General features: G+C 42.7%; 1 protein-coding gene across 2 annotated transcripts in view; it reads right to left on the bottom strand.

Annotated features, from left to right (window-relative positions):
* Positions 1 to 14,490, bottom strand: part of PDIA5 (protein disulfide isomerase family A member 5) — a 138,474-nt gene that overhangs the window by 83,961 nt on the left and 40,023 nt on the right. For both annotated transcript variants that reach the window (XM_033162684.1, XM_033162692.1), the window contains exon 4: positions 1,215 to 1,298. In XM_033162684.1, coding sequence (XP_033018575.1) covers positions 1,215 to 1,298 — 84 coding nt within the window. The remainder of the gene's footprint in view (positions 1 to 1,214; positions 1,299 to 14,490) is intronic.

The following is a 14,490-nucleotide window of genomic DNA, read 5'->3' as shown; positions in this document are numbered from 1 at the left end:
TCTAGGAGTTTACAATTTTACTTGCCACTTTTGTGGCCCAGAAAGCCTCTTGGGTTAAGTCCTAGGCTTACTTCAAAGCTTGAAGCTGCGAGGGGGCAGGGGATGACCCTGCTCCTCCTTGCCTCCACAGTTCAGAGGAGGCTTGGGATGTGTTTTGGATCCAGCTCCAAGCTAGAAGGAGAGGCAGGTGTCTTGACATCTGCATTTGACAGAGACTTCAGCAAACATACAGACAAAGCAAGCCTGCCCGCTTCCCTCCAACTCTAAACTGGGGTGGGGGATGGGGTTGAAGGCTTGCTTTCCCATTGCACAGAACTCTGAACCCTCCTCCAGGTTTGGGATTGGGACAGAAATTGTCTCCGACCTTGTGCTGCATTTCAGATGTATGGTGCAAGGTCAGAACAAAACCCCAACTGTTGAGGAAGGTGCATGGTTCTGGCAACTGCAAGAGATAAAAAAAGCATTTAATATTCTTAAATATCAGCAAGCACTAAGGTCTTAGTGGGACAGAGTACGCCAACAGAAATTAGATTTCAGCCACCAGCTCATCATAGCCAACCCATACCATGTTGCCTGTCCATTAAATACCCATTAGCAGCCCATATGAAAATTATTATGAAAAGCCTTATGAGCTTTTGTTCTTTTTGCATAGCCACTCTGGGGTGTATGGAGTGTTAGGAGAGGCGTAGTACCTCTGGTGGGAGACATATTGTGCTCCTTCTGGGGCAGTTTGTCCACCTTTGGTCCCCACCCTGCACTGAGCTCTCACCTGTGGCTCCTAGAAGCTGTCAGCATGCAACAGCAGCCACACCCCAGGAAATGGCTTTGACTGGCTGGCTAAACCAGGTGAGGGCAGCCGATGGGCCTCAAACCCTCGTTGATTTAGGGACTTCCCCTGCATAAAAGACAGGCTCCGGTGAATTGAGCAGACAAGACCAATAGTAGGTCCAATGGCTAAGAAGGCGGTTCCTGCACATGCTGTAGAGGGAAGTGAGGGACACATGGGGCTCATCAACCTGGGAAGGTAGCCCATCTAGGAAAAGGAAAACAATGATACTCTCTGCTGTCTTGCAGGGTATCTTCAGGAGAAGATAAAGCCAATGGCAGCACAGCCACTCTCAACACATTATGTTGCAATTCCTTAGATAGGATTGTACTTAAGCAGTATATAAATTGTCTCAACAAATAAAATAAAAACCCATTCTTGCACGTACTTGTAATGCAACAACTCTACCCCTTTCTCCTTCAAACTAGGGTCAACTTTCATCTTCTTGCATAGTTTTCTGCTCTCCGAATCACTGCAAGGGAGAAACAAAAGCATTTGATTAAAAAAAAAAATTAGCATTAAATTTTACAACATTAACTACATGTGAACAATTCTAGTTTAACATCTCTGCTGTAATTACTGATAATTTAGCCTAGGACACAAGCAACAGCATGGGACTGTAACATTCAGGGATGCTTTAGTTGTGATTCCTGCACTGCAGGAGGTAAAACTAATGACCCTTGGGGTCCCTCCCAACTCTACAATTCTACCATTCTATGATGCAATCCTAAACACATTTAGTAAGCTGCACTGAACAGAGTGGGACTTACTTCCAAGTCAATACTCAGTGTTAGAATAGCTGGGTGCAGGCCTGATAGCACTTCTTTCTGACAGCCTTCTCCTTAATGATTCAGTTGCTAAGAATTATAGCCAAAGGCAGCCCCGTCCCACACTTCCAAATCATAGCACAAGGCAGGTGGGGTGGAGAGACTTGCTCAGCAACACCAACCCACAATTTTCTGTAGCAACCAAGCCCATGTCAACCTTCCCATCCCAGAATGTGCCCTACAACATGAAGATAAAAAGAATGCAACACAGACACAAATCTGCAGAATGATTAAAACGCAAAAAGCTCCGAAATTGGCTTCTCTAGGAAACAGGGAAACAGACAAGATTAACATCTAAAAGGACACCATAAAACGGCTGGAATGCTATGAATGAAATCCCAGGGAACATTTTACACATTTCCCAATACATAAATTTGTCACAAAGTTAATTGAGCAAGCAAGAGCTGCAACAGGCTAACGAAGGAGCAGAGAAATGCACTCACACAAGAATCTTTCTCATGCTACTGCACCACGTCTCTTTATCTCATGGCAGCAGTTGGTGGCGCAGGTGATTGCAGTATGACTCAACTGCTCTTTCTTTTTCTGCCTCTTTAAATCTATGGGTGACATTTATTATTTAGCTTTACTACTTGCCTAATAAAAAAAATCTCCAGGTGATGTTCAAGTTTAATATATATATGGGTGAAAACAAGGTCCACTTTTCCTCTCCTGCTAAATCTTCTCTGGAGGGTTGGATGAGTCCTCAGGACAGGTTTAGGGGGCACATGGCAGGAGGAGGTGGAAGTTCTGTTGTGTCATTGATCTCATTTCCTGTATTCATATGCCCCAGTTTGTGCTATGTTGAATTCCACCCAACAGTACAGTAGAACTGAACTTTAGAATCCTAAACAACCCTTCAAATCCAAGTTTTGAAGAAGGAAAAGAAGACAGGAAAATCATTTCACACATGGAAACAGTCAAAAATACACCATACACTGGGGGTGTTAAAAGTGGGGGGGGCACTTCTCATTGTGCCAGTGCAAATATTTGCACTGACGGTACAGTTACTGGCTACAAGCCAAGTTAATTAAAGGGTCATTTATGTATCTAAGGAAAGTGATAGATACAAGAACACCCCCAAACGATGAATTTGATCATTTAGAAGAAGTGCAATCCCATCCAGAGCAGGCTGAACCCTGCTCATCTGGAGAGAGGAAGAACTTATTGACAGAGCAAACCTCAGCTTGTTATTCTCATCTTGTCCTTTACCCTAGCATAGCACATTGGGAAAGATGGAGGGCACAAGGAGAAGGGGACGACAGAGGATGAGATGGTTGGACAGTGTTCTCGAAGCTACTAACATGAGTTTGGCCAAACTGCGGGAGGCAGTGAAGGACAGGCGTGCCTGGCGTGCTCTGGTCCATGGGGTCACGAAGAGTCGGACACGACTGAACGACTGAACAACAACAACAGCACATTCAGCACTTCATGTGGTTTTAATGAAAAGTTGTGTGTCACCCACATGCTGGCAACAACTCACTTCAAATCCCCAAATGACTATGCTCCCCAGTTTCATGTAGATGTTAAAAAGAACGGGAGATACGATAGACCCTGCAGGACCCTGTGGCACAAACACCACTGAGTTCAGTAGTAATCCCACATCACCACCTTCTGGAAATGGTCATCCAGATACAAGCAGAGCCACTGCAACACATTACCACCCAGCCCCACGGAAAATGTATAACCATTTCTAGCCTTCACACCTGGCCTGAAGTACTAGGAAACTGCCTATAATATTGGGGTATATTTGCTGAAAATGCCTATATTGTCAGAAGTATTCTTAGTAGCATCCCCGAAGCTACTCAAAGAATATACGAACATCAAATAAATAGCCACAACCTGTACAAGGAGCATAACAATAGGTCAGCAGGTAAATGAATCACAGGAGGCAACAAGAAGAAGTGATGTACAGTACGAAGGTGTTGAAGAAGGCAGTAGTGGCATCGCATAGACATAATAAACACCCTGCATTTGCCTGAGAACACAGACACATGCAATTATATTTGTACATGTGTGAAACGTATTGAGACACCAAGGAAAGTAAACTAAAGTAGAATGAACTGAAGAAGCAACATATAAAGAAACACAGAGAGACTGGGAGGGAGGCAGGGCAGGCACAAAGTATAAGCAGACAGTAAACAATATCAAATGCAGATCCTAACCTACTTGTTCACTGAGGCTTAATTTCTAGATGGTATGCTGAGCGTTCCTGGAGGCCAATACATGAAGATCTCTCCTTTGGGTGGGTGTTGGAGGCATGAGGGTGAGGGCTAATGATTACAATTGGCAATGATGAAGTTCCATCCAGTCTATTCTTATGGGATACTGGGAGAAAGGGGAGTGGGGGGTGGGAGTGGCGGCTGCAATGCTTTCTTCTAAAGAATACCACCACTCATACTGCATATTCTACAATGAGATATATAAAGACCAGAGAGGATGTGACTTCTATAGGAATTAAAACCCCTCATCAGTTTTCCCACACTAATGCTACTAAGCATTCTCAGCAGCAGACCACACAGTCCCACAGAACATGTGGACAAATTGAGGCCAAAAAGGATCTGTGCTTTAATGCCCATTTAAGATTAAAACTTATTTGGGCTCTGCTTCAGGCAGCAAAATGTCTTGGGCCAGAACTGCTTTAATCTCCACTGACTTTGCGGATAACAGCTGGTTATGGATGAATCCTGGCTAATACCAAATCCTGGTTAAGGTTGGCCCTGACATAAGGCCAGTAGAGGAAAATGTGGGATAATTTGCCCAAGAGGCAGGTATAATCCTGCATCCCAGCCTGGAAATATTACATCTTAGACTGGCACAAAGTGGCAGGATGAAGAGCATAAACAGCAGGGCCAAAGACGGAAGAGGCATCTTCAAAGATTCTTGGATGGAGTCAAACTGAAAGGCACAGAGCAACATGCATCTGCGCACCAATGTGCCAGCATTGACTGAAATTGCTGAGCACGCATTCAACACTTGAGAAATGAGGAACTGATTAGGGCCCTTCCCTACACGAAGTGCTGCTTTTGCTGTTGCTGGCATTCCTGTTAATTCTCTCGACATTTTCAAGCTGTCTTTACTGCAAATGTGAAGAATGAACAATAAATAAATTAGCACTATGTTGCAGATAAGACGGGAGAGCTTGGGTGAGAAGAGTTCAGCACATACCCTGCAGATGGTAGTTAGTCTGAGCAGAGAAACTGTAGCATATAGAAACGCATGATAATCAGCGGTCTGGCATGCACTGACATTAGCATTTTAAAGCACTAACTAGCAAAACACTAAGAAAGACTTCTTCACTTAAAGGTGAACGCTTTCACCCATTAAAGCAAAGCTTGCAATCTTGCCAAGGCAATGGCTTCTCACATACAGTGCATGCCGGACCACACGGTCATCAGAAAGAAGAAGAAGAAGAAGAAGAAGAAGAAGAAGAAGAAGAAGAAGAAGAAGAAGAAGAAGAAGAAGAAGAAGAGTTTGGATTTGATATCCCGCTTTTCACTACCCGAAGGAGTCTCAAAGCGGCTAACATTCTCCTTTCCCTTCCTCCCCCACAACAAACACTCTGTGAGGTGAGTGGGGCTGAGAGACTTCAGAGAAGTGTGACTAGCCCAAGGTCACCCAGCAGCTGCATGTGGAGGAGTGGAGACACGAACCCGGTTCCCCAGATGACAAGTCTACCGCTCTTAACCACTACACCACACTGGCACACAGGAACAGCTGATGCTGGCTAAAACACCATCCTGTCAAAAACAGACTTCCACGAATTTCGCAGTGTTGTACACACTGTGATGGTGGCGCAGCACAAACTTCCACCCCTTTCTCAGATCTGCTAGGGCACCAGGTGATTCCTTAAGCAGCAGATGCTACCACCAGTACTAAAGTCAGCTTTATGAGGCTGATCTCATTATTATCATCTTAAAATGGCTGTGGAAACAAGGAGGAAACTGCGTAGATCCAGTACACTGTGCAAATCGTCTCTTTAAAGCCCCCCAATTAAATATTACACGCACAGTTTAAGTTAACTTTTCACCAGTGTAATTTAAAACACACAGAGACTCACTCACACCAAGGTTGAGAGACTGTGAGCAAGTGGGGGGAACAGGGGACAAGAAGAGCTGTTTAACCCTTTCTTTCTTGGCACTTTGTTTTCCTGCTCAAATCACCACCTCCCCCAAAGCACGATTTATGCCTTTCCTCTATAGACAGGGAACAGAAGTTTAGAGAATTTAAGTGCCTGTGGAAAATGCTAAGCCATGGGCCAGATCATTCCTGCGAAGATCCTCCGTGGGCTGGGCCGGCGCAGCGCGATGCCAAAAATCATGCCTGCGCAGAACCGTTTTTCGGCATCTGGGCATGCACAGAAGCAATTTCCGGAGCCGTGGAAGAGAGTCCCTGCGCCGCACTGGTTTAGCACAGCGTGCGGGGACTCGCTGAGCGGGTGGCCTACCATTATTCTGCTTAAACACAGTTGCCTGACACTTCTTGGGTTTTCTTTTTTAAGCTGGTAGTGGGGTGCTACAACACATGGCTGCACATACCAACTAGTTTCAGTCTAAGATCAGTCTTGCAGACCCAATGGGGGTGTACTTTGTACTGAAGGGGTAAGAAGCCATTTTGTCCCCTCTCTCATCTAATGCCTTATGAAACTGTCCCAGTGCCATCTTTTAATGTGGTGGATCAGCAGTAGTGCATGGCTACTGGGCAGCCATCCAAAGCATCTCTTATCATTTTCAATTACACCCCAGAATGAGACAAAGTCATTCAATATTTCCAGTCACTGAGTTAGTTCCAAAGGTTTCCTTCGACACGTGGGAGCTTCTTTCCATCCTCAGAAGGGCTGTTCTACAACTTGTACTAGAGCACTGCATGAGAAAACCAAAATCAAATATATTATTTTACTTGGTGCAACCAAAAGCAAAACAACTGCTATAGAACCTAGCCAATTTTAGCACTACACAAATAATTCCATCAGCATCTGTGCAAGTGTTTGCTAAACAGTGCAAGCAGCTATTTTCCTGTATCTCTGAATCCTACTCCTTTAATTTGAACAGAAGTCACAGCTGTGCTGACTTTAACTGCTAAATATATAGCAAGTTAGCGCCCACAGAAGCATTTGAGGCCCAAATCAATGCCTAATTTCCCATTCTGATCTTTCACCTGCATTCTAACAACAGTTTGACTGTTCCACGATGGTGATTGAGAAAGATTATGCAGTGGGAGAAAGCAGGTTATTCATATCCTTTGAACCACATCCTTCCAGAGGCTGTTGACGGGTACTCATAAGTGTCATAACTCACATTTATTATTATTTTTATTCAATTTCTACCCAGTCCCCTAGAACAGTGTTTTTCAACCTTTTTTGGGCAAAGGCACACTTGTTTCATGAAAAAAATCACGAGGCACACCACCATTAGAAAATGTTAAAAAAATTAACTCTGTGCCTATATTGACTATATATAAAGTAATTTTCCCACGGCACACCAGGCAACATCTCGCGGCACACTAGTGTGCCGCGGAACAGTGGTTGAAAAACACTGCCCTAGAACTGCCCTTGAAGCCACTTACAAAGCATAAAACACAACAGGAAAAATACATAAAATGCTTCAATACAATTTAAAACAAGATCACAATCCTGGAAGTCACCCAGAGTGGCTGGGGAAACCCAGCCAGATGGGCGAGGTATAAAAAATTATTATTATTATTATTAATCACAAAATCCTTGTTACACAGTCCTTGGGCAGGAAAAGTTGTTCCTGGACAGAGGCAACAGGCCTTTTTGCCCTCTGGATTCAACCTTACCTTGAGAAAAGCATCTTTTGAAATCTCACAGTCTGTATACATTTCAGGGAAGGATAAGGAAGCACCAGTGTTTTGTTTTTTTTCTGATCTAGACTTAACACGATGCAAGTGAGTATCCCATCAGGTGAACAGAGGCAGGGCTGTTCCAAAAGTACATGAGACACTTACACTTAAACCTGCCAGTATGGATTGGCTATGGACAGAATGACACAAACCAAACGCCTGTTCAGACACTCAATCTCCCCTTACCTCTGCATAGATTCTTCGTATCTGATTATATCACAAGGTCAGAAAGAGCGCTTTCAGATAAATGTACAACTTCTCAGTACACATATTACCTTCCTATATGCAAAGAAACCAAAGGTGCAGCTCAGTCTCATCACATACCTTGAGCACATTTTGACTGAAATGGCCATTTTGACCTCCCTCCCTCCTGTCTTCCGTCCCCTTTCCACAGATGCCAGAAAATAAACTACCTTACCAAGCATCTGCTTCAGGAAACCCTTTCTGACAGCATTTGGTTAATGCCCTCCTTTATTCTGAATAACAATGTAATAGAAAAGCAGAATCAGTTTTCTGCTCTGAGGAGAATGTCTTTGGATTTTCGCCAACATCCTCTTAAGGAAAAACACCTCACCTCTAGTGTGGAAAAGGGTAATTAGGACAACAGCTTGTGATGGAAGAATGTGTGCGAGAGAGAAGGAAGAAGGGAAGTCCTTAATAGAGTTTGTAACTCTCTTCATCTCAACACCCCTCCCTTTTACCTATAGTTCAATGCAGTAGAAAAATGCAGGTAGGCTTGGCAGAGACATCAAAATTGTGCTCTTGTAAAGAAGGAGGTCAAGCAACTTAAAAAAAACAAAACAAAAAACAACCCACATCACCTCCAATTCACTTACCTGTATACTGAGTTATATTGTTTCTAAGGTAGTAATTCTAGCACCATATATTGGTATTAAGAAACACAAAACTCATACCTTTAAGACATAATATATTCTATAACCCAGTTTAATCTGAAAAAAGCACAACTAGTGTATTGGTGTCTATTTTTTGCAGCCATAACTAGGGATTTTATAATAGTGGAAACTGTTAACAGTGTGGCTCCTTCTTAAACATCTGCTGTTAATAATAGTTGAGCCATGTGATCCTTAGATCTAAGCACAATTGGAAGTGCCACAGATAATCATTACGCCTTCAAGTAACAACTAGAGGTCATTATGGCAAAGCTTCTATAAATGTACAACAGAACACAGCAGCCTTAGTTGAATACCATTCATCTAATTCAGAGCAGCATCTGTAAATACAGAAGACGACTGCCCTCATGTGATTAATCCCCAACCTTGAAACCACAACAGAGTTGCCAAAGGACAGTGAGAAACTATCCATTTGGAAAGAATCGGCTAAATATTCATGCTTTTATCTCGGAATGCTGTTCCTAAAAATAAAAACAGAACTCTTTGTGGTACCAATTCATATATTACAAATTTCTGCATACGTTTAATCACTGTGTGGCAAAGCAACAAGTATTTAATAGTGTATAAAGTTAGATGTGAAGGTTTGTGTTGCTGCTGCAGCCGTATTTCTTGGGCGGGGACTTGTTATTAAGTTATTAAAACTTCAGATTGAGTGACAATAACTGCCCTTCTGGAATAGACAAATACATCATCTAACAAGCTCACTGTCTATATTGTTCAAAGGAAGTCAATTTAACAGCATGGTAGAAGCAGAAACCTTATTGCATAAAGACTATCACCCCCCAAAATAGTTGGGATATGTTTTAGTTATGCCAAACTTTGTGTACTTTCCTTGTTCAGAACACAAACGCTGAAGACTTGTAAAGTTTGTCTCCAATCCAAAGTGAGCACTACAATCTTCTCTGGCTTGGACTGTAATGAAACCAGAGATCTTCTCTCTTACTCTCCCAGTGACTGCAGCAGAGGTGCACCTTGCTACCTCCATTTTAATGCATTTTAATATGTAGTTTACTGAAAGTGCTTAACCTCCTTTGACACCAGAAGTGCTGGAAATTATGTGACCCAGAGTTGATGTTTTCTAAAGAAAGCTTCTACTCCAGAATTCTAGTAGATGATCAAGTGAACGAAGTAAGACCTCGTGGCCAGACTAAGTAAGTGGAATGGGGCAGTGGGAGATGTGGGTGAGATCCTTGAATGCTACTTCAGTCCCAGTGATATCATCAGGAATACAACAAGGTCCAAACTGGACCTGGAACTAAAAGAGCCATTTTCAGATTTGTTTAAATTAAATTTGCTGGATGCAATTCTGAATCAAGATGGTGTTTGCTTATCACTAGTGGGTTTTTTTTCAGACTTTGAAGCCATGACTAGAAGGAGATTCATTGCGAATTTGGACACAATACACTCGGCTCCCCCCCCCCCAAATCATTTCCCTGCTTTCCAGTAAACTAGCAATTTAACTGAAAATATAATTAGTAGTGTGCTGAAAAACCCTCTCATTGTGCTGTGGAGGAGGAGGAGGAGGAGGAGCGTGCTGTGTGCATCCTTCAAATGCAACCCTTTCCCAAGCAAAACTCGACAATCCTACATATGTCTACACATCAGCTAGCTTGGGCTGGCACTGTGATGTCTGAAAGCACATATAGAGGATGTCGTCAAAGGGTCCATGTACTTTCCCCTGTCTCTCAGATTTAAGATCCTCTGCCAGAAAAGGCTCTTTGAAAAGATCCAACACATTATTATTTTTCTCCATATTCTCAAAGCAGCAGTGGTGGCGGTGTGCTTTATGAAAGAGAAGCTAGGGAATTGTGCTAGGAAAATGAAAAACATATTGGCTTCTGCTCCAGCTTCAGGGACTCTTTTGGTGTCCCTATTATTGCTTCTTCCTAATTCTGTGGTAGTAGTGGAACCAGTAATAGCAATTCATATTTATATGGATCCTCATGGATTAATGATATTAGGCCTTTCTGTTTCAGTCCCTTATGATGGGGAGGGAGCACCACAAAGGAAGTGTCAAAATAAAGCTCTTCCTTGAAAAAAAAAGGGGGGGGAGAGAGAAGCAACCCCTGTATGATAATGGTCTCTTGCTTCCACACATGGACAAAAACAAGGAGACCCTCCCAGACTGAAATAGAAAGACCCAAACAGACAGATAAAGAAATGCCAGCCTGAAGTCTATGACTCATCTCTTTGCCTCCGAGACACAGAATCCAACAACTGAAGATTTCAATACAGCTGCATGCAGCTCATGTCAAAATGATTTGAAAAGGAAGCACTGATGGGCAAAACAATTATATTGGGTGTGGCGGGGGACAGGGTGGAGAAAAGTAAAGAGAGAAGACCAGGGAGATGTGAGTGACAGGAAAAAAAATGCTCTCTTTTCCAGATTTCTTTTTAAAGAAATGAAGAAATGCCCTGCTGTAACTCAGCCTGCAACTAAGCTTGAGCAAGTGCAGGTGAAACAACTGCACATTCCTTCCCTGTTTGTCCCTGCCTCTACTTTCTTGCCCTACTTCCTCTGTTGTCATCCCCCACCCCAATCAAATATTAGATTGTAATTTCCTTGAGACGGGGACCTGGCCTGTTGTACTCTGTACAACGCCATGTATACTGATGGCACACAGTAATCGTAATCCTAAATTTATGAATGAATGAATGAATATGGGCACAATTCAGAGAAAAATGGGCATGCTTAAAAGTTACTGAAATTAATGTAACTTAAATGTGTGATAGACAAACCCGTTTGGAAAGCAAATAATAGGATAATGGGGTCAGGAAGCCAAGCATCAAAGTAATTTTAGTCTCAATGTGGAGATTCTACAGGTACTGTATCAGTGGTATTTACTTTGGTGCAAGCCTGAACAAGACTTCACCCCTCATTAGCAAACAATTATGTTAGCAAAAATTATGCTCAAGGAAACTCCTCAGATTAAATCATCTCCTGCTGAGAAAAATAATCTCAAATGCATTGCCTGAGACAGTTTACAATCTTGCCACCAGCACTGCAGCTTTCCCCGTGGAAAGTGCTGTGATAAGAATACCATTTAAAGATCCACATTAGTAATCTATGGCTAATTAATTCATCATACCGATTAATGACTTTGGCACTGAATGAGGACACTTCTTCACTCTGCAATACCAAGAGCTGTTTCAACTCAAAGACAACAAACTAGCAAGTCAAATGCGAGGCAGGTGCCTTTGGATGTCAACCATAAGGAATGGAGAGTACAACTCAACAGCATAGCATTCCAGCTGTGCAGAAACCAGCGTGTTATAACAAATGGCATTTTCCAAGGAGAGGCATGTTAATAAGTGAATTTCTCTTGAAATCGACACCACTGCACAGAAATAAGCAGTAGGTTAAGGAGAACTGCCAAACACAGCACAGGATCTCCTGGTGAAGAAAGACAGAGAAACTTTCAGCATTTTAAAAAGGAAGAAAAGCTCTTTCATCACAGCCTTTTAAAATAGCTGACAATCCAATTCTTAAGCATCTTAATAGCAGGAGCTCTGCTGGCTTCAGTGATCCTCTCACTTGCCAAAGTACTTTGAGGATCAGCTTGGTAAGAGAATGGTCCTGTCATTCAATAAACTTGCACATATGTCTGGCTGTGTGTGAGAAGGAACAGGAAGATGCACGTATTTAAAACTTTAGCATAAATGCAAACATTTTTGATGTCCTATTGAGTTCCATCTTTTCAAATATAGTGGGTCGGATCCAGGCTTTACATAACTTCCACTGACAGGATGCTTCACTGAAAGATATGGGGTGGACAAAGGTTGTTTTCTCTTATTCCTCCTCCAACCTGCAGCCCACTGTGCCCTCAGAAAAGCTGCTTCCGAGGCTTGGGGGGGGGCCTTCTTGAACAGCATGGGAGCAAGGGCAGACTTTGGTATTTCAAATTTCAGTGGCACCCTATACGAAGGCAAAATCTGGTGCCCCCATCCCGACATTCTGCCTTCCATTCTGCTCAATTCACTACGTCATAGTTGTGGCGCCCCCTAGTCTTGGCGCCGAATGCAATGGAAACGATTGTGCTGCCCTAAATCCACCTCTGATTGGAGGTGGGACTGTGAGCTGCACTAACAGTCCCTGGGATACAATCCAATTTTCACACGTCTTACATGGGGCACATGTACTAGAAAGAAATGTGAAAACTGGAAGAAACCGTGGAAGAATCAACTTCCAACAACACCACTGCCACAGTGGTAGATAGCATAAAATGTGTAACTAGACTCCAGGACAGCATAGAAAAGCTGCAGGGAACACAGGTTGCCCTGAACTTAATTATACAACATCATTCAAGGGCTTTAAAGAAAAGGCACAGTGGGGAACGCTTGATAGCCAAACTTTTAATTAAAAAAGAATAGTCCTGAAAATGCAGTCAATGAAACTTTAGGGAAGAATTAAAAGGAAAAAGTCTAAAGCAGCGCAGCACAGAGGGATATGAGGTGCGGACTCCTCAGATATGCATAAGAATGAGGTGACCTGGGCACCACTGACTAACTAACTCAATGGCTGCAGCACGTTCTTATTCGTGCTATGGAACCAGTCTGGAGGAAAGTAACAACACTGATATCAATACAGGTCCTATAAACCAGTTATACTTCCTGCTAAGCAATTCTCCTCTCCTTTAAAAATGGATGCAGTTTCCATTAAAAAAAAGTATCTATATCCCTTTTACTAGAGGCTGTTAAGACCATGTTCTGCAGAGAAATGGAAAGACCTCAGCCTTCCTACACTAAAATTTTGGTACTTTAAAATATGGAGCATAATAATGATTGAGAATTTATTCAATCAACTGCAACTCTTAGGAAAAAGGCAAAAATGGGGGGGGCAAGTATTTAGATATATGGATTCAATTTCTGACATGCCAAAAAAAAAAAAACCCAAGTCAGTAGATAGCAAACCTGAATCCTTAAGAGGCTTCTGGGAATATTAACATAGGCAAAACACAAGAGATTCTGTACACCCCGTGCGATTTATGACAGAAAGCCAGAACATTTAATTCTGTCTCCTTTTTCTTTTCTCCTCTGTATAAAATTTCAATACATTATAGCGGAACAATGAATGCAACATCAGTGATGTATTTGTATGTGTTTGGGGATGTTTCAAACACTTCCTAAACATTAAAGGCTTCTCTCCACACTGCCTCAAACCCATTTTGCTGTAAGATTCTAGATATTGCTATGAGTTTGGGGGGGGGTGGAGGCTGTATGCAGAGAGCCTTCTGACCCCTGGAATCAGCCAGGCTAGCTTCTTGATGAGGTGATCTTCTAAGTGATGGATCATTAAGAGAACAAAGGAAAGGGTATCTGTGCGAGATAACAAATGGGTGGGGCCCCCTCCCTTAACTCAAAATTTGTTAGAAGGAAAAGCCAGAATTGAGTAGCAGTGATGTAAGCTAAATCAGCACTTCCAAACCTGGTACCATCCGGGTGTTGTTAGGGTACAATTTCCATTATCCATGCTGGCTGGGGCTGATTAGAGTTGGAGTACAACATCTGAAAGGCACCAGGTTGGAGAAGGCTGTATTATATGTTGTTCTCTTTGCCAGTATAAAATTTTCTATTGTCCACTGAAATCTTTACTAATGGAGTGGAGAATCATCCTATTAGCTGCCCTAACTCTTCCCCCCCCCCAAATCCTTAGTTATTCAATGAGATCAATTTAAAATGGCTATGAATTCAATATGTTAGGCACAAACAATATTAGTTTTTAGAATTTTCCATATGCTTTGATTGAGTTTGTTGTTGTTTAGTCGTGTCCGACTTTTCGTGACCCCATGGACCAGAGCACGCTAGGCACTCCGGTCTTCCACTGCCTCCCGCAGTTTGGTCAGACTCATGTTGATAGCTTCGAGAACACTATCCAACCATCTTGTTCTCTGTCGTCCCCTTCTCCTCGTGCCCTCAATCTTTCCCAACATCAGGGTCTTTTCCAGGGAGTCTTCTCTTCTCATGAGGTGGCCAAAGTATTGGAGCCTCAGCTTCAGGATCTGTCCTTCTAGTGAGTACTCAGGGCTGATTTCCTTAAGAATGGATAGGTTTGATCTTGCAGTCCATG

This window comes from Lacerta agilis, chromosome 1, assembly GCF_009819535.1.
Source record: "Lacerta agilis isolate rLacAgi1 chromosome 1, rLacAgi1.pri, whole genome shotgun sequence".
Lineage (NCBI taxonomy): Eukaryota > Metazoa > Chordata > Lepidosauria > Squamata > Lacertidae > Lacerta > Lacerta agilis.
Note: the sequence above shows the minus strand (reverse complement) of the source record. Positions and strands in the feature narration are given on the sequence as shown.